This window comes from Castor canadensis, chromosome 5 (genome assembly GCF_047511655.1).
Source record: "Castor canadensis chromosome 5, mCasCan1.hap1v2, whole genome shotgun sequence".
Taxonomy (NCBI): Eukaryota; Metazoa; Chordata; class Mammalia; order Rodentia; family Castoridae; genus Castor; species Castor canadensis.
Genome location: NC_133390.1, coordinates 111,302,634 through 111,322,420, shown reverse-complemented (window position 1 = coordinate 111,322,420; position 19,787 = coordinate 111,302,634). Strand labels below are relative to the sequence as shown.

Here is a 19,787-nt window from a genome sequence, read left to right as displayed (position 1 = left end):
GCTCTATATTGTTATGCCCAAGCTCGAGACGAAAGATGAATGACTTGCTCGGGTTGGCAACCTAGAGTTTCAAGAACTTGGATTCTCATGTGTCTAGGAGCAGAACCTGTGGCGGTTTTCTCTCAACTCTCCCATTTCAGTAGACACTATCCTGATTTTCCAGCCCCTTTGCCTTTCAGGAACATCTGTGAGGAATGGTCCTAGGGGCTCTACATAGACATTACTATGGAACAAGATATTTTAGATTATTTTCAGGGATTCTTCTAAAAGCTTAGATTTGGGGGACTGGAAATTCTTTTAGAGCACTTAACCATGTGGTTTGTTTTTCTATAGGGCATCTTGAATTCAGCTCACATATTGCCTTATCTCACAGCTGTTTCTAAAATGGGAATCTATCTTTATCCTTGAGAATTAGTCAGCAGCACAAATGGACCTGAAGGTGTCTAGGGAAAGTAGGTAAATTAAAGATGATTCAGCAAATTCTCCTTGACATCAACAGCCAAGGATTCTGAAAAACACAGTAGTAGAAAAGTGTGGAACATGTAATTTTTACCAAAGTCCAGGTCCTCAAGAAATAATCAGATGAGATACCCCACGCCCCACATATCTACATATCCAAGGTTATCTGGAAAAGAATCAAAATGAAATAAAAATGGAAACCATTTGAGTGTCTGCCCATGATAATTTTATTCATATGAACATTTTTTTGAGGTTTAAGCATTTTAGCAAAATGGTTTCTTCTTCAATCAGGATCAGGAATGGCCACTCTCTTGGGAAAGGCCAGTCTGTGGTGAGCCTGTGGCAGCAGGGGTGGAAGGGACAGAAATACCCTCAGGAAGCCTGTGATTTTGAAATTCCTAGTGTGGTTCTGAACCCAGGAGAATTGGCTTGCTACATCATGGAGTAAAAGCAGAAAGACTATTCATTATATTTCACATATTTATTTCTTCTTAGATCTGGTTCACAGGCACTGAGTTTTGTAAAGTAGAGGCATTGGCTAAGTCAATCACGAAGACTGTAATAAGTAGTAAAAGTAATTCTTTCCCTTCACGCTGTGTTGGAGGCACATTCCTTCCTTAGACTAAGCACCCAGTGAAAAAAGAGTCAGTGCTTGGCCACTGTTAACACAGCACGTTCTCAGTATGGGGGTTTTAAGCTCATTGTGAGAATTCAAATTGTTAATAACTATTGCAGTGCCACCTAACACTTTGTGACTATCTGATTAAAACGGCTAGGGTTATTCATCACTGGGCCTTAACGATGGGCTGGTAAGCCAGGTGCCAGTGGCTCATGTCTGAAATCCTAGTTACTTGGGAGGCTGAGATCAGGAGGATCGAAATTTGAGGCCTGCTCTGGCAAAAACTTGTAAGGCCCCATTTCAACCAATAACTGGGTGCAGTGGCATGTGCCAAGGTATTTGGGAGGCTGAGATCAGGAGGATTGTGGTTCCAGGCCAACCCGGGCAAAAAAGTTTGCAAGACCGCATCTCAATGGGAAAAGGCTGGGTGTGGTAGTACATGCCTATTGTTCCAGCAAAGGTGGGAAGCATAAAATAGGAGATTGTGGTCCAGGCTTGTCTAGCCCAAAAGCAAGACCCTATCTTCAAAAAAACCAGAATAAAAAGGGCTAGAAGCACGACTCAAGTTGTAGAGCACCTGCCTTGCAAGCATGAAGTCCTGAGTTCAAACCTAGTACCACCTCCCCCAAAAAAGAAATAAATAAAAAAGGTTTCGGATTTTAAAATAATATAAAGAATCATTTACAACTAAATCCTCTCCTTCTGCCCAATTTGTGTAAGAAGATATGTTTCTAGTCCAATGTGAATCCCTATCTATACTCTGTATACATCAAAATTACATTTATGGGGAAATGTTGACCAATGTGGGTGGTAAATTGCAGGTAGGAGTTAAGTAGCAGTTCTGGTGTGCAACTGCACAGTACGGTTACCAGAGACAATGATTGTGTACTGTGTATCTCCAAAAATGACAAGAAAGGATTTTGGATGTTTTTTGTCATGCAGTAGCAAAAATATTTGAATTGATAAATACATTTAACCTGCTTATACAATGTACCCAGTTAACCTGCCTTATTTGTAGATTTATCACACACTGTTTTGATCAATAATGGTAAAAAAAAAAAAATCAAAAGAAATCTCAAGCCCCAAAACTTAAATTCCTATGCATGAATTCTGCAGTTCAAGTCCTACATTGTTAGCAGTTTTGCTTAAATCACTGTGCAATCTGTTGAGTGTTTCCCTGCCCCCACCCCCAAGCAAACAGTGCCCCAAAAAACAAGATAAAAGTGAATGTGCTTAATTGAACCGATAACAGAAAATTTTGAGATTTGTTGAAAGGCCCATGTCTTTAGCAGAAGTTGGGCTGTATGAAGCCACCATCTGCCATACAGTGCTGCGCTCTGTGCCTTCTGGGCATGTGCGGATTTTCCTGCATGGTGACTCCTTGGAACTGTAGATCCTGGGTTACGAAGGATCCACTGTATATGTACCAAAACATCATATGGTAATCCAATGATACGTATAATTGTATTTTTAAGTATCAGTTAAAATAAATTTAATTACAACTTAAAAAGTGAGTGTCTTTTAGATGTCAGCCAAAAATTTACCATTTGCCTCCTCTCTCAAACTGCTGCTTCTGAATTTTCTCACTGAATATCACCATCGTTCATTCTGTCTCCCAAGAAAGCACCTAGGAATCAGCAAGGATGCTTGCCTGTCCCTTCCTGTATTTCAGTTCCATCCAATCACCAGTACTCTATCAGTTTTACTAATTCCTAATTTTATTAATCTTCCTAATATTTTCACAGTATTTTCCCTGCCTGTCATTTGTATTCGTCTGTTTTCCATACTATAATTAAATCTCTGAGGCTGAGTTACCTTTGTAAAGAAAAGAGTTTATGTAGCTGACAGTTCTGGAGGTTCAAGGGCATGGCAGTGGCCTGAGCTGACTCCACTGAGGCTGTCACAGCGGATAGTATCACAATGGTAGGAGTGTGTGCAAGAGAGAGAGAGCATATGGCAACACAGGAAGTCAGAGTGGCTAGGGAGAGCTAGACCATTAAACAGAAAAACCCAGATTCTTACATCCTATCTGGATGTATCCAGTCAAGATATGGAGATGCAGTGAGGGTGATACTAAAGTTTTATTTAAAGTTAGTGGGGAAAGTTACAAACAGCTATGATGGCCCAGGTATGAGGCAGAAGCAGAGAGGAGCTCTTCCTGTATCCAGGTTCTTTTAAAACTTGTGCTAACCTGTGGAAGGGGAAAAACCTTGGTGGTTCTTGATCATTTTACCATTTGCCTTGTTTCTCAAACTGCTGCTTCTGAATTTTCTCATGGAATATCACCATTCATTCATTCATTCATTGAAAAACCTTGTGTGAGTGGGGAGGGCTTTGGGTGTCCCTGGACTGGGGTGGTGGTTTGGGCTAAGGTATCAACAATCTGTACATATTTACAATTGAAAGGAGCTTTGGCAGCTATTAAAAATTTTTGCAATAGAAAGAGAAGCTCAGAGAGTGAGAAAAAAATGTTTAATCTAAAATATAATGTTAAGTTATAAGAGTCCTTATCTTAGCCTGCCTCAAAACTACATAATAAATTACAATGAAAAAGTTTTTGTCCATATATTCCAAGTTAGTTTTGACATTGTTGTCAATGCATAAAAATTACCACAGACTGAGCAGTTTAAAGCAATATATATTTCTTTTCTCAAAGTTCTGTGGGCCAAAAGTTCAAGCATGGCTTACTTGAGTCCTGTGGTCAGGATTCCTCAAAGATGGAAGTAAGGTTGTGGCTAGTGCTAGGCTCAGACCTCAGTTTCAGAGCTTTCTTCCAGTGTCATGGTTGCTGGCAAAATTCATTTCGTTGCTGTAGCAGAATTCTTATTCAAGCTGGGAGGAGGGTTTCTGACTTGTTCACCCTGTTTTAAAGAACTTACCTGGTTAGGTCAGGCCCATCCACAATGTCTCTTTGAACTCAAAGCCAGCCAATTAAGTTCCTTAATTACATATGCAAAATCTTTTCACTTTTGCCAGAATATAACATAATCATGGGAGAGAACATCCCATTACTTTTGTCATATTATCTTGGTTAGAAGCAAGCTTCAGGTCCCATCCTCACTTAAGGTGAGGAAATTATACCAAGGTGTCACTGGGAGTCTTCTTAGAATTCTGTCCATGACATCTTAATTTAAAAATTTATATATATGGGTAATGTTTGTAATTTGGAGATATACAAGGATGAACACAAAGAAGAAAAGATAGAACTTTAAAATTGTCAAGCTTAATGGAGATGACACACATTTGAAAGAGAGAGATGGCTGTCTACACTATTGTACACTTGCTGCCTTGGGCAAGTAGAATCTAAACTAATTAATAAAGTTTAGATTATATTATAAGAATCTGAGAGAAAAAACTTAATAAGCAGTTCTGAAATATAGACATTTAATTATGTAACTGGTTTAACTTGAGAACCATTTTACCACGACAGCACATCTGTATTGAGAGAGTAAATATAATTATGTCTCTAAGCAAGTTAAGTGGTTTTCTTCAGTGTACCAATGTTTAACTTTCCCCAATAGTTTTTTTTTTAATTTTTAATACCTTTGACAAACTAATTTTCACCAGAGTTGCTTGTCATGCCTCAGGAAAGGTAGCTCAGGTTATCATTTAACATTTTCTTAGTTTTAAATGCCATGTCTATAGAAGTTCATCGTGAGTGACTTGTCCCTTTCTGGTCCACGTGCTCTGAGTGAGTGTTCTGTAGCTTCTTTTCCCATGTGCTTCATACAAACGTCCTAGAGTTTAAACAGCAGTCATTAGGGCAATACATTTACTGAAAATCATACCATTTTAGGCTCTTTTTCTTAGGGACCACGATTCCACTGGCATTTACTAAAAATCAGCCTGGTTTGGTGGCTGTCTCTCTTTTTGTTGACATTGGCAATGCCTGTTGTACACAGTCACATGAGGTGGCATTTAAATCCTTACAGATATGTGGTCACTTCTCTACTTTCCCTCTCTTTTGCCTGGGCAACTGCCACATTGATGCATTGCAGCCACTCTTCTGCATTCTTCTCATCCTTGGCCTTGAACACATAGGTTTTATTGTCTGTAAAGATTTCAAAAGCCCGAGGGAGAGAGCGGTCCCTGCGTTTCTTGGCCACAGCTTTCACACTCTGTACTTTGCTGAGTTCTATTGGGGAGTCGTCGGGATCATCTTTCTGAAATACATGGAAAGGCAAGAACATGAGCTGGCTCCTGCTAGATCTCTGGCTCCTTTTTCCATGAGGGCCAAGTCCTTCCACGTCCTGTAGTTTAAGACCTTTCCAATAGGGTGCTAAGGCCTCAAAAAACCATTGGAACAACCAAAGGACTTAGCAATTGGGCCTCTATCATAGTGTCATAAATTGGTACAAGACAGACAATTTAGAGAAAGTTATTATCAAGTGAGATTGGGAAAATGCTTAATTCATGGTTCTTTGATTTTTCTCTCCCTTTCTGTTGGCACTGTATTAAAAGAGCAAAAGATAGCAGTATAATTTGGAGAACTATTAACTCAGAATTTCAGATAGTTAGGAGGCCTGGCATGGAGTTTTCCTTTATCCTCTGATAGAGCATTTGCCAAGCCCTTAATTGAGTAAACAGGGTTCTAATGGTTCAGTAGAACAGATCTTTTGAAATGTCTGCAGCTTAGTCTGTGTACACGATGTGAAGGCATAGTTAATGATGTTACATTTGTTTCTCTGAAAGGAGAAGTTTAAGCATTTCTATAACACCAGGGTCATCATCACACTGGGCTAGCATTCATGGTTTTACAGCAATTAAAAATTTCTTTAAAGCAATTTCAGGTCTTGAAGATCCATGAATAGATTTTGTCTCCTGGAAAATGTACCTGTGATTGAGAATCTTGCCAATTCTCTTTTCCCACACCCCCTCTTACAATCATCCTTTTTTCCCTTTCTAGTGAAAAGGCACCCTTCTCACTCATCCCAAACTTTCTGTGGCATGATGTGCTGTCCAGCTTGGAAAATCCTTAGGAGCACCGAACAAAAAAAACAATTCAGCATGTTGGTGTCAGGCAAGTATTCTTCAATCAGGGAAATGGAATCTCTATCCATTTCATTAGTAGATAGTATCTCCCATTTTAATATTTAATGATTATTTATAAAATTTGGCATTATATTTATGGATTTTTGTAAATGACATAACTTTAAAGGAATTTTTCTTTTTTTGGTGGTTTTGAGGTTTGAACTTAGGGTCTTATGCTTACTAGGCGGGCACTCTACCACTTCAGCCACACCTCCAGCCCAATGATATAACCTTTTTGAAAAGATAACCCAATCAGAAAAAAATCTTAATACTTAGATTGATGGTCACAACAAGTCAAAACAAATTTCAATTTCTACACATAATTTTATTACAGTGAAAAATGATAGGGCAATTGGGATAAAATTGCTAGGGAGAGGTAGAACAGAAATATGAACCCAAGGAAGAAAGAAATGATGTAAAAATCTCTATTATGGAAGAATTATTTTGTATAGTTTTTTAAAATGGATGATGTTAGGTATCAAAATACTATGGTATTTGATTCCAGTAATTACATTTAAAGGAAAGTGTCAAAATTTACAATTCAGCAGAAATTACAGTCTGTGCAACTGTCTAAACTTATGATAAATGTGTTGATGCAGCTTAAAATGCTCCAAGGTATTTCAAGATGTCTAAAATTAGTTTAGGGGATTTACAGGATGAATTTTGAAGACATCTAGAGTACACAATACTTTATTAAACATCTGACAATAATAAAACTGCATTTCTTTGAATTAGTTTATGGTATAGAAATTGATAACTGGAGGAACTGATGAGGAAAAAAGTTACTATAGTAATCTAAAGAGGAACAATGAATCAACTAAGACAGGAATAGACAGAAAGCAGAAAATCACTGTTGCCTTGCTGGTTGGGGGAGATCAAGACATTAAGGATGAAAAGTAAGGGCTGGTGGAGTGGCTCAAGTGGTAGAGCACCTGTCTAGCAAGTGTGAGGGCCTGAGTTCAAACCTCAGTACTACCCCCCCCAAAAAAAGGAAGGATGGAAAAGTAAAAAATTATACTATAATGGTTCAGCCTCAGTTTTCATTCTGAAATGTACATTTCTCTTATTTGAAAGAACAGCTTTTGTATGGTGTGGCTGCAGTTTCAGCAGGACTGTTGACCACTGGTAGGTTATTGTGCCCCTGGGGATGAGAGAAATTTCGCTGGAGCCCTCACCCTGTATCATATGATTTCCCACTCTTCGAGCTACATGTTCTGTCAGATATCTGGAATGTCAAACCATTATTCCCTGATAAAGATGTCAAACAAGTTAGCTAATTTGAAAATAGCTTATTCTTTAAACATTATTTACAATCCCCAAATTAAAAAGTCCATAGGTCATGATTTGAGTTCTGGAGAAACATTTTTATTAACTAAGTCTGCTTTGTCTTAAGGGATCTGAGAAATCTTTACATCTTCATTTCCATTCTTGATCTCTTGAGTAAACACAGGAAATTCAAAGTTACTTTAAACACTTTAAAAATGCTCCAGTATAAACCTATGCCATTTTTTTTAAAACCTCCAATACGTGTTTAAACTGAATAGTTTAATACTTCCATTTCAAAAAGATCTTTGGCCATAGAAAAGCCCACTGTTATATATTATAACACACATCAAGAAAGTAAGGTGTATTTAAAGTGTCACAAAAATATTATTTTTCATTCAGAAAGTTGACATGAAGTCTTATATTGAAATTTGTCATAATTCAGATATACCATATTTGATTCCTGTTGAGTAAAAGGCTCAAATAAGTTTTACAGTGAGAACTCTAAAGAAATGGTGCCTATGCACAGAGTGAATTGTAATTTTTAAATAACATTTTCATTCATTCATTAGAGTTTGGCTTATATGATATATCAACTTGACTAGGCTAATGGGTACCCAGATAACTGTGAAAACATGATTTCTGAGTGTTTCTATGAAGGTGTTCACAGAGGAGATTAACATTTGAATCAGTAGACTGATTAGTAGAGATCTACCCTCACCACAGAAGGGCAAGTTTGTTCTCTCATCTTAATTTGAGACATTCATTTTCTTCTGCTCCCTGACATCAGAACTGCTGGTTCTTGGGCTCTGGACTGTGGGACTTACAGCAGTCCCTCTCCCCACCCTCCCCAGTTCTGGGTCTTTGGCCTCAGACACATTGATTTTCTTAACTCCTAGGTCTTAGGCCTTGGACTGAATTACACCATCAATTTTCCTGGCTCTCCAGTTTCCTGATGGCATATTGTGAAACTTCTTAGCCTCTGTAACTATGTGAGATAATTCTAATAAATCCCTTCTGTATCTGTATGCATCCTATTTTTTCCTATTTTTATTAGCATTTATTACTTACACAAAATGTGTGTGTTCTAGTGATTCTGCTTCTGTGGGGATAGCAGACTAATACAGTTTATCCTGGCTCTGTATTTTAAGTGTACATGGGAAGAACAGAGGATCCTCATTTTAGAACATGCTTTGATGGCACACTGCCTGAACTTGGCTCCAGTCTTACCCTTCCTCACTTTGTTATCTCGTTCTTTGGACAAGCCACTCAGTCTTTTTAAGCCTGAGATTCTTCATCTGTAAAATGGCACTAATGATAGTGCTGGCACAGAAGCACTGAATCAATGTTTTCTATTACGGTTATATTTAAAAATAGCCAAGATTTGGTCAAAAGATTTCATTTGCCTGGATTCTGAATGAGTAGAGTTTAATAATAAATAAACTGTTTTGAAAAGAAGAAAAGGGTAACTGATTGAAATGGGATGCTATTTCAGGGGAATCCTACTGAAAATTCAGAATTTCGATATTTACTGAGCATCCTCATTCAAGGGTGAAAATTACATTAAATTAATATTTATTAATTCTATTTTACTCATTAACTGAACATCAAATGAATGAAAGATAATATTTTTCCTAAATAAAGTTGAACTTTGTTGACTACTAAAGGAACTTAAAACAAATCAACCTTCCTTCCTTCCTTCCTTCCTGCCCACGATTCCCTTTTCTTGGACTTTCACCTCCAAATATAACCCATAGTTATTTAAAAAATCAGAATCAATATCATAGCCATAAATTTATGTAGGGGTCCATAAGAAAACAAAAAGCATGATGTTTGAGTCAAGACTGCCAAGTAGTTAATCTGTAGTTCAATTTCTAAAGCTTAAAACCAAAATATGCAAGCATAAAATGCCAGAAGAACTTACAGATTTTCCTTTTTGAAACAGAAGTTGGTTTCCAGCCAGCGTAAAATAACGAGTTTTCCACCTTTTCATGAACTTCCACCTGACTTGCTTCTCTTTAAGTTTTCCTTCTATGAGGGGCTGGCCATCTTGATTTACAACTGTTGAAGTAGCAGAATGATCATGTCATTTACCTTCCGTTATTGGTTTTGGCAAGTGACCAAAGGTCAGAATTGTACAGTGAACCAGAACCCAGGGAGCAGATTTGAAAAGCAGGTTTATACTTTGTGAATTTGGTTAACTTTTCCTGCTTTGTCTCTAAAAGAATATACAATTCAGACATAATAATGAAAAAGAAATGAAAGCCCTCTTTGAGATTTTCAAAAGGAATTAATTCTTCAAAAGAGCATCTGGTTAGCAGTATTTAAGTTCATCCAGACACCCTGCTTTCTGTGTTTCCTAACTTTTTTGTTTCTTGATATTCTGTTCCTTAGATTGGAATTACCATATCAGTTTAAAATAAAGTTTGAAATTTTGGCACAAAATATTTGGTATCTTATAAGCTCATTTCCTACTATTGATTTTGCTAGTAACTAGGTAATAAAAAACAAATTTCTATTTTTTATGACATGTGAACTACTTAGAAACATAGTTTTATAAATAAATCATAGATTTCAAAGGCCAGCATTCCCATTTCTATGTACACATTTCCACTTTCTGAAACTCATCTTCTCTCTCCTCTCCACATTGCCATCTTCTCCTACTGAACAGCTCAAAGTACTTCCTTGGAACATTTGACTATTCAATCGGCTATTCTGCTGTTATTTTTAAATTAAAGCTAAAAATGGAAAATACACGTGTGGTGATTAATCTTAATTGTCAACTTGATTGAATTGAAAACTCCTAAGGGATTTGTAAAGTCCCCCTCTTGGGGTGTGTATGGTGACATTTCCAGAGACGAGTAGATCATGAAGGTTCTGACCTGATGGATTCGCAGTATGACGGCGTTATTGGAAAGTGGTGCCAGGTAGGAGGTGACACCTACTTGGAGGAAGCGGACCACTAGGAGTGTGTCCTTGGGGCTATGTTTTGTTCTGGGCTCCCCCTGTATTTCCGCTTCCCTGCTTCCTGGCTGCCGTGATATGAGCTGCTCCTCTCGGCCACAGGCTTCCCACCATGATGGACTGACGCCCCTGAAACTGTGAGCTAAGATAAATCCTTCCCGCTTTCAGTTGTTGATATCAGGTATCTTGTCACACAATGAGAAAAGTAACTATTACAGTGTATAAAATACATTATAATGATAATGGTAGAATAAGGAGTGAGTGACTTGGGTGAGGGGCTGTATGAATGCATTTACATGGTCAGGCTTTCCCGACCACTGAAGTGGCTGAGGTCTTTTCCAAACAATTGTCTTCTACCTTCTGAGGACCTCTGTGGTGGCTAGTACTGTGTATAGCAGAGGGTAGGGGGAGCATGAATTCAACATATATTAATTGATAATCAGTATAAAGAAAATTATTTGAAGCTGGGCATAGTGGTTCAGGCCTATAATCCTAGTTACTCAGGGAGTGGAGATTGGGAGGAAAGAGGCTAGCCCAGGCAAAAAGTTAGCAAGATCCCATCTGAACTAATAAAAGCTAGACATGGTGGTTGTGCCTGTCACCGTATCTCTGCAGGAACCATAAATAGGAGGATTATGATCCAAGCCCGTCTGGGCATAAATGCAAGACTGTGTTAAAAATAAAATAAGAGCTGGGAGCATGGCTCAAGTGGTAGAGCACCTGCCTACCAAGTGTGAGGCCCTGACTTCAAACCCTAGAATCACTCTCCTAGAAACCGTCTGGTTTAGAGCCTTGTTAAAGCAAGCTAGCAATTGCTCTATGCAAACTTAAATTCTCTATAAACATAGTGGTGGCTTCCTTTGTGTGGCTTCCACACTCTGCAGTGAAGGCACTTCTGACCCCACGTCTTTCTCTGTGCCATGCAATCCCCAGAGCAAGAACAGCCTCAGCATGTCTGTCTGGGCCAGGGTTTGGTAAATGTTCCTGATAGCATCTTCAGGGTCACAAAGGGAGCAGCAGCTTATGTGGAAGGAGGAAAAGAAAGTTTCAAGAGAAAACCCAAGGGGGAAGAAAAGGCAAAAATAAAACAAAACCCCAAAACAAAAAAGCTCAAACAATGCCCCCCCCCAAAAAAATCAGAAAAATAAAAACCAACAACAAAATCTCAAGTCAAAAATTAGATGTAAGAACTTAAATATTCATTTCCATGTCTTCAAATTAGAAAAAAATGCTACTGCAGTGGTGATGTTCAAGGATTTTGAATATGAATTCAGAAGATTGAGATTAGTCTTCTCAGCTTCAGTTCACTCATCAGCAAAAACGGAAGACCAACGGCCCCATCCTGTTAACAGGGATGTTGAGAGGTCAAAAATCAAGATGTGTGGAGGATATTAGGCCGATGGCGAAGTGCAGCAAGGCACTGTATCCTCCCTCCCTCCCTTTTATTAAAGGTTTCACTTCACAGTTTGTAATCGCATTGCTTTCTTGCTATGGTTTTAATGGTAAGGTGATTTAATATAATGATGCTTAATAACAGCACATTTTTCATTTCTCAGTCTTCTGTGTTTACTCAAAGGAGCATTGGAAATGGTTATGATACTGTTTAAAATCATGATTGATTTAGTTAATATTTAAGCACATGATCCTTGAATCTGAGATAGGGGATTTGCTACTATATTTCTCCTTCAAGATAAGATCCAAATGCTTCACGTGAAGAGTGTGTTGGACAAAACTTTGCAAGGAACACTTGGCAAAATTGTTGAAAGAATCATTAGAGATGTGGAGTGAACAAGGTATCATAACCATGGTGCCTGTGATGAGAGACTCAAGGCAAAATGATGAACTTACTGGGGTCAGAGGAGAAAGGATTTCAGAATTACGTTGCTAAAGCAAAGTGATTTCATTGACGCCTCATGAAAATTAGCACTAGGGAAAAAGGTTATGGGAAGGGTTTATTTATCTATTAATTTTTAATTTTTTATTCATTTATTCACATGCACATACATTGTTTGGGCCATCTCTCCCCCCTGGCTCCTTCTTCTCTCCCTCTCTCCCCCAATCCCCTCGCTTCTAGGGGAGAATTTTGTTGAAGAGAAAACATAAGCGATAATAAGAAGGACATAGCATTTTTGTTAACTCTAGATAAAGATAGCTATGCAGAGAGATTCCTAGTATTGCTTCCATGCACATGGTTATTACAACCCGAATTGGCTCATCTCTACCAGACCTCTTCACTACTTCTTGGTCATCTTGCCACAGTGGCCTCTGTCAGTTTAAGATTACTTTATTCGCTCCTCTACAGTGGGCACATCAACACTTCCAAGTTTTAGGTTTCCTCATGGGAATTGTTTAAAGAAGGAAATATCAGCAGAACTTTAAAGCGTCTGAATGCTAGGGTCCAAATTTAGGCATCAGAGTTAGTTTCAGAGAATTCAGAGAGAGAGAGAGAGAGAGAGAAAGATTTAAAAACTTTTGAGCTGGTATCTCATGTCTTTAAAATTTTTGTTTGCGATTATTTCTACCACATATATGATTGGACATGTGTCATTTTAATAAGTTTGTCATCCACAGAATAGCCTTCTAAGCAAGTAATTCTCATACAATACCACAGCCCCTTCATGGTTAAAGCAAGGGGCTAATTTTTTCTTATTCTATTTGAAAAATAAGATGTGGAATGATAGGATGAGAGAAGATCATATATCTAAAATAATCTTGCTTGCAATGTAATGGAAACATATTCAAACATTTTCTTACTTTATAATGGCTTAGTCTCTATCAACATGGTCCTTTCCTTAAATATCAACTGTCTGCAACAGATATGAAATATTATGCTGAATTTTCTAGTGTGATTGGAATTCCAGTTGTTACCATGTTTATGAATTTAAAAGTTTTCTAGAATACAATACAAATATTTATACATTATACATTAATTGTATGAGTTTTGTGCACCAAGATTTGAATGTATTTGATAAAAAAATGCATTTGAAGGTACTGCACTTACTCAAAGTAGATAAGTAATAGTGAAACAAACAGATGCTTTAAAGACGAGAAGTCACTCAGCAGGAGGAATGAAGAAATAAATTCTCCTGCCCATCTGTCCACTACCATCCATTCCACGTATAGTTTTTGAGCACAGATAAGCTATGAGACACTATGTTAGGATCTGAGAGGTTGCAGAACCCAGCTGCCAGGGAGCATGAACTTATCATCTTGGAGTAAAGCATTTTATGAACTGTACAGTTCAATGTAGAGTTGGAAAATGCCATTGGAGAAGTAAAAGCGAAGTGCTACCCACCTGCAGAGAGGAAATTCCACTTCTAGTTGGAAAGAGGTGACAGGAGACCAGAGCTCCTGATGAAGAAGGGAGAAAGAATTTTGCCAGGAGAGTGGTGAAAGATGTTCAAGGGAAAACACACGGAAGAACCTAAAGAAACTGGAAGAATCAGTGGACTCAGAGCAAGTTTGCTCAGGGACAAAGTCATGGGCTGAGGGCTGAGGAAATAAACCAGTTCAAGATTTTCCAGATGTGAAGTCCAGGAAAGAGTTTGACTATCAGTCATGGGGAGGTCTAATTGGACTTTTTGGGAACATTTTTGTGAAGCTCCATTAACAGGTCTAATGAAGGGCCTACGGCCTGTGACCCTCCAGCCAGCATTGCATGAAGCCTCATGGACCCCAGATAAGATCAGCTGTGTATCATGCAGGATCCCAGCAGGAAGCAGAGGGCATCTTGAGCTGGGATATTAAGGGGAGTTAATAAAGGAACTATTTACACAGGTGTGGGCAAGGAGCTCTGGGTCACTGACCATGCAGGCAGAACACTCTCTGCCTGAGGAAGAAAGGGAAGATGTCTCCTGGAGAGAGACATGTCTAGAGGGTGCCTGCCAGGAGCTGTGGCCTGAAATGGAGGGCACAGTCAAGCACAGTGACCAAGCAGGGAGGGGGCAGGTGAATAAACAGCAGGAGCTCATTCTCCTCCCTCTCTCTTCCCTCCTGCTGTGTCCCTAGTGTTTGAACATAACTGAAAGCCAGAGGAACAGGAGACCATTGATGCAGACACTGCATGGCAGCCTGTGGGACATGGAGCTGGGTGAGAGAGATGAAGAACATATTAAATTGGGCAAAGGTGCCTTTTTATAAACTTTGCACACTATAGTAACATGTATACCTGCCTTATTGTGGAGGAATGGCAGAAGGGAGCAAAAGGGGAAGACCAAAGTATAGAGAAACATCTGTTTTATGCCTTGGGAGTGACACTGACTAGACGCTAATGAGGTGACTCCAGTGGTTTCTTCCAGTTAATAAGATGATTTAACATTCATATAATTCTTGCCGTGGAATACTGACTAGCTATTTATTAATTCTCTCACTCTTTTTGTGGTATTCTTTGTTGAATACCACATTAGGCATAAGACAGTCTAAGTCTTTAAGACCTAGAGCAATGCAGCATGCAAACTTATACAGAGTGAGTCACAGTACAGTGAGATAAACACCAGGATACAGCCATGCATGGGGTCTCATTGGAATACACTGGAGGGGACCATATTATAACTGGAGCACAGGAAGTAGGAAAGTTTCCTGGAGTAGATGCTGTCTGAATTGAATTTTCAGGGCCAAGTAGCAGGTATGAAGATGAAGAGAGAAAGGTTATTCTACCAAAAAAGCAAAAAGTCATTGCAAAGCTAAGAGAGGGGGCACGAAATGCATTATAGGAACTATAGCTCATTCTATGTGATTAGAATCTGGGTGGGAGTTGGAGATCAGCGTGGCAGAATGAGAGGAAAGGCATGAAGACTGAGATTCAAAGAAAGGCAATCCTCAAAAATCTGGGACATCGTGCAAAGAATCTAATACTTTGTCACGTAGCATAGTTAAAAAATAGCTTTTGTCTTGTTTTGTTTTTTTTCTCTTCAACATACTGATTTTAATTCTTTTATATATGGTCCCAAAAGTGAGAGTACTGTATCATATGGCAGTTCTATTTTTTTTTAATTCATATGTGCATACAATGTTTGGGTCATTTCTCCTCCCTCCCACCACCCCCTCCCTTTCCACCCAACCCGCCCCCTCCCTCTTCCCCCACCCCCTCAATACCCAGCAGAAACTATTTTGCTCTTATCTCTAGTTTTGTTGAAGAGAGAGTATAAGCAATAATAGGAAGGAACAAAGGTTTTTGCTGGTTGAGATAAGGAAGCTATACAGGGAGTCGACTCACATTGATTTCCTATGCATGTGTGTTACCTTCTAGGTTAATTCTTCTTGATCTAACCTTTTCTCTAGTTCCTGGTCCCCTTCTATTGGCCTCAGTTGCTTTTAAGGTATCTGCTTTAGTTTCTCTGCATTGAGGGTAACAAATGTTGTCTAGTTTTTTAGGTGTCTTACCTATCCTCATATCTCCCTTGTGTGCTCTCGCTTTTATCTTGTGATCAAAGTCCAGTCACCTTGTTGTGTTTGCCCTTGATCTAATGTCCGAATATGAGGGAGAGCATACGATTTTTGGTCTTTTGGGCCAGGCTAACCTCACTAAGAATGATGTTCTCCAATTCCATCCATTTACCAGCGAATGATAACATTTTGTTCTTCTTCATGGCTGCATAAAATTCCATTGTGTATAGGTACCACATTTTCTTGACCCATTCGTCAATAGTGGGGCATCTTGGCTGTTTCCATAACTTGGCTATTGTGAATAGTGCCGCAATAAACATGGGTGTGCAGGTGCCTCTGGAGTAACCTGTGTCACATTCTTTTGGGTATATCCCCAAGAGTGGTATTGCTGGATCATACGGTAGATCAATGTTTAGCTTTTTAAGTAGCCTCCAAATTTTTTTCCAGAGTGGTTGTACTAGTTTACATTCCCACCAGTAGTGTAAGAGGGTTCCTTTTTCCCCGCATCCTTGCCAACACCTGTTGTTAGTGGTGTTGCTAATGATGGCTATTCTAACAGGGGTGAGGTGGAATCTTAGTGTGGTTTTAATTTGCATTTCCTTTATTGCTAGAGATGGTGAGCATTTTTTCATGTGTTTTTTGGCCATTTGGATTTCTTCTTTTGAGAATGTTCTGTATAGTTCACTTGCCCATTTCTTTATTGGTTCATTATTTGGGAGAATTTAGTTTTTTAAGTTCCCTATATATTCTGGTTATCAGTCCTTTGTCTGATGTGTAGCTGGCAAATATTTTCTCCCACTCTAAGGGTGTTCTCTTCAGTTTAGAGACCATTTCTTTTGTTGAGCAGAAGTTTTTAGCTTTATGAGGTCCCATTTGTCTATGCTATCTCTTAGTTGTTGTGCTGCTGGGGTTTCATTGAGAAAGTTCTTACCTATACCTACTAACTCCAGAGTATTTCCTACTCTTTCCTGTATCAACTTTAGAGTTTGTGGTCTGATATTAAGATCCTTGATCCATTTTGAGTTAATGTTGGTATAGGGTGATATACATGGATCTAGTTTCAGTTTTTTGCAGACTGCTAACCAGTTTTCCCAGCAGTTTTTGTTGAAGAGGCTGCTTTTTCTCCATTGTATATTTTTAGCACCTTTGTCAAAAAAGAGCTTTTAATTCAAAGTCTGCATCTTGTTTTAAGAGGTATTGCAATTCTGAATATGTTTTGGACCCATTATCATTTATTTAAACATAGTGTGCCAAGTGCCATGTTTACCCCTTCTGTAATGGATCACATAGGACTGTACAAAACTTCCTGTGAGATAGGCCTATAGTTAGTTTATGGGGTGAGGACACTGCCTTTGGCACATACCCGAGTTGAAGTCCAGAATCTGTCCCCTGCCAGCTGACTGGTCTTGAACAAATTATGTAACCTCACTGAATTTCAGTTTCCTCCTCTCATGCTTCACACCAGGGTCAACACAAACGACTGTGCAGGGTAATCGGTGCATGAGGACACTCAGCCAGGTGAGTGGGGGGCTGAAATCCAGCCTGAATTTTGCTACACAGGGGCTGCTAGCTTCATGACTCCAATAATGCAAAGCATAAAGTGATTATTATCTTCCTTTGATGGTGATGATGAACAGATTTTTGTCATTGTTGTTGGTTTTTTATTTTTAGAAATACCATATCCTGAAGGCTTTAGGAAAGGAACCATTTCCTTTCCATCAAATAAGATGTAATGAGACCCATATAAAAGTGTTAGAAATAGTCAGAGAGCTCAGAGTGAGTCAGGGAGTCCTTTTAAGTTTCAAAGCCTGCATGCTTTGAGCATGAGGGTGTGAGAGGCAATTTAGAGTCTCCGAAGGAAGACAAACTCTCCTGGTTTTGAATAGCTGATTTATTTTTCCACCAACACTCATTTTCAAGTCAACTCGATATTGTATTGGACTGCATTGGTAGCACTTCCCATGTTATTATGGTTGCTCTTTTTTCTCTCTAGACCTCCCCTTGTCCTTGTGGAAGACTAGAAGAAACAAATAAGACAATAACCTTCATATAATTACTCTCCATACTGCACACTGACTTCCATCAGACTCAAATTCCTTACACTGTGTGCTTTTGTTGTCATATGCCAGTTTTGTCTTGAAAATTTTGCATTGTATATGAATAACACATGTTTGAGATTGTCATGAGTTTAATTTGTGATATTTGACGTTTTAGATATTCTTTACTGGTTATTAAAGGTAAATTTCTTCAAAAGAAGGCATATTCTGGAAGAAAATGCATAAAATCCAGATTCTTAGTTTTAAAGTAAGAGTGGGCAAAAAGTATGTAATTCTCTACCCCCTGAAATCACTGTTGCTGGGAATTATGGCTCCAATACAGATGATAGGGAATTTTGTTTTTGTATGCATTGAGAGTCTCAAATTTACAGAGAGATGGAAGCATTAAATGAGGAGGTCATAGGAGACACATTTAGTAGACTGAGAGTCTCTGGGTTTTAAAATCATTAAGGATTTGATTTGATAAAATGGCATGCTTCTTATGATTACCCAGCATTGTTTTAGAGTCTGTTTCTTTATTTATATCTAAATAGTAAGGAAGCACAATCAGCATCATTTTGTGACATCCTACAAGATGCTGTAGGGACCAATATAGGACAGAAAAAGTGTGACAAAAAAGTGCCCTGTGAGGGCACTGCCCCATATGACTGAATGACCTTCTTGTTTTCTACTCATCAAAATGTTAGTACACTTTCTAGACTTTTCTGAGTGTTGGCTAGTACAAATCCAGAAAAAAAAAAAGCCTACATTCTTTTGGCTACTATTTGAAACTACTATTTTATAAGCTTTTAGAGCTATGTTTTTTAGACTGTGTTCTGAGGGCCACCTTTGTCAGAATTAGCTACTGACTTGTTAAAGTACACAGTTCAAAGCATACCCCAAAGCTACTGAATCTAAATTTTGGAGTATGGTGAGGGACTGCATTTTTAACAATGTTTCCAGGTGATTCTATATAGCTCAAGAATTTCTAGGAAATTGTAATGACAGTAATAAGTCATATAAATACAAAAGGTAAAACTGAAAAACCAATAGTAAAAAGAAAATTGTTATGACCTTTTTTGAAATTAAAGAATGGCAGCATAAGATCATGTTCATGTCAATGGCTTTGATTGATAAAGTCACAGAGAAATGCTCAGAATCAATGTCTGTGGAACTTGACTTACTATGTTATCACTGAAACAAAAATTCAAAGGGCACCTTCTAAGAAGAGAACCTGTTCAGTAATTCTGAGTGATATGTGCGGTGATCGTTGTACCTTTGTATCCATCAAAGGAGATTGGCCAAGACTAGCAGAGTAATGACTGATAGGGTCCAATGGGAAAAGATAAGGAGGGTGCAAATGAATGGAAACAGTTATTCAATGTTTGGATTAAACTTTTAATATGAAAGAATTTCACATACATATCTCATGTTGGTGCCACTTAGACACCTTAATAAGATCTCATGGATAGATATTACTGGCAACATTTGACCATAGGACTATAGATATCTTTAAATGTTGAACACTGGACATTGTAGAACTAACCCAGTTTTGGGAAAAATAGATCTGACCTACCTGTGCCAGGTCTGTCACAAGGAGTGCCAACTCATTTGGGTTGTACAAGTTGAGCACATTGTAGCCACTGTCCCACCCGCCTTACATTCTCAGTATTCTGGAACACTTCAAGGTGGAATACTACAATGCTTTTGCAGAATTTTTAAAAACAAATTCCATCCGGAGCAGAGGAGGAGTGACAAGACAACCTCCTACAGGAACTGCTAGCACCCAGCAGAGGTCAGGAGAGGCACAAAGGCTGAGAGTGAGGGTGGGGACATAGGCCAACCTGCCAAGTTGGGGCAGGTGGTGGATCCTGGAGCTGATCTCGTGGGACAGAGGGCAGCATTCAAAACTGAACTGCCCTACCTTGCTGGGGGAGGAGCTGATCAAACAGAGCTGTAGCTGAAGGGCAAGGCAGCTGCCACCAGGTGAAAATAACAGCAGCTCTGACCACCCTGCATCCACTGGCAGC

General features: G+C 38.8%; 1 protein-coding gene and 1 long non-coding RNA gene across 9 annotated transcripts in view; one reads left to right on the top strand and one right to left on the bottom strand.

Moving 5' to 3' along the window:
- LOC141423305 (uncharacterized) overlaps positions 1 to 6,220 on the top strand; it is a 79,563-nt gene extending 73,343 nt beyond the window's left edge. Inside the window, exon 3 of the long non-coding RNA XR_012448059.1 lies at positions 5,985 to 6,220. This is a non-coding gene — a long non-coding RNA (uncharacterized lncRNA). The remainder of the gene's footprint in view (positions 1 to 5,984) is intronic.
- Positions 578 to 19,787, bottom strand: part of Veph1 (ventricular zone expressed PH domain containing 1) — a 297,471-nt gene continuing 278,261 nt past the window's right edge. For 5 of the 8 annotated variants that reach the window (XM_074073906.1, XM_074073905.1, XM_074073904.1 and 2 more), the window contains exons 13-14: positions 9,297 to 9,433; positions 582 to 5,241 (exon numbers count right to left, since the gene is read on the bottom strand). In XM_074073906.1, coding sequence (XP_073930007.1) covers positions 5,005 to 5,241; positions 9,297 to 9,433 — 374 coding nt within the window. In that variant the 3' untranslated portion in view covers positions 582 to 5,004. Of the gene's footprint in view, positions 5,242 to 9,296; positions 9,434 to 19,787 lie in introns of all 8 variants that reach the window. The other 3 variants (XM_074073910.1, XM_074073909.1, XM_074073911.1) reach the window with 2 other exon arrangements.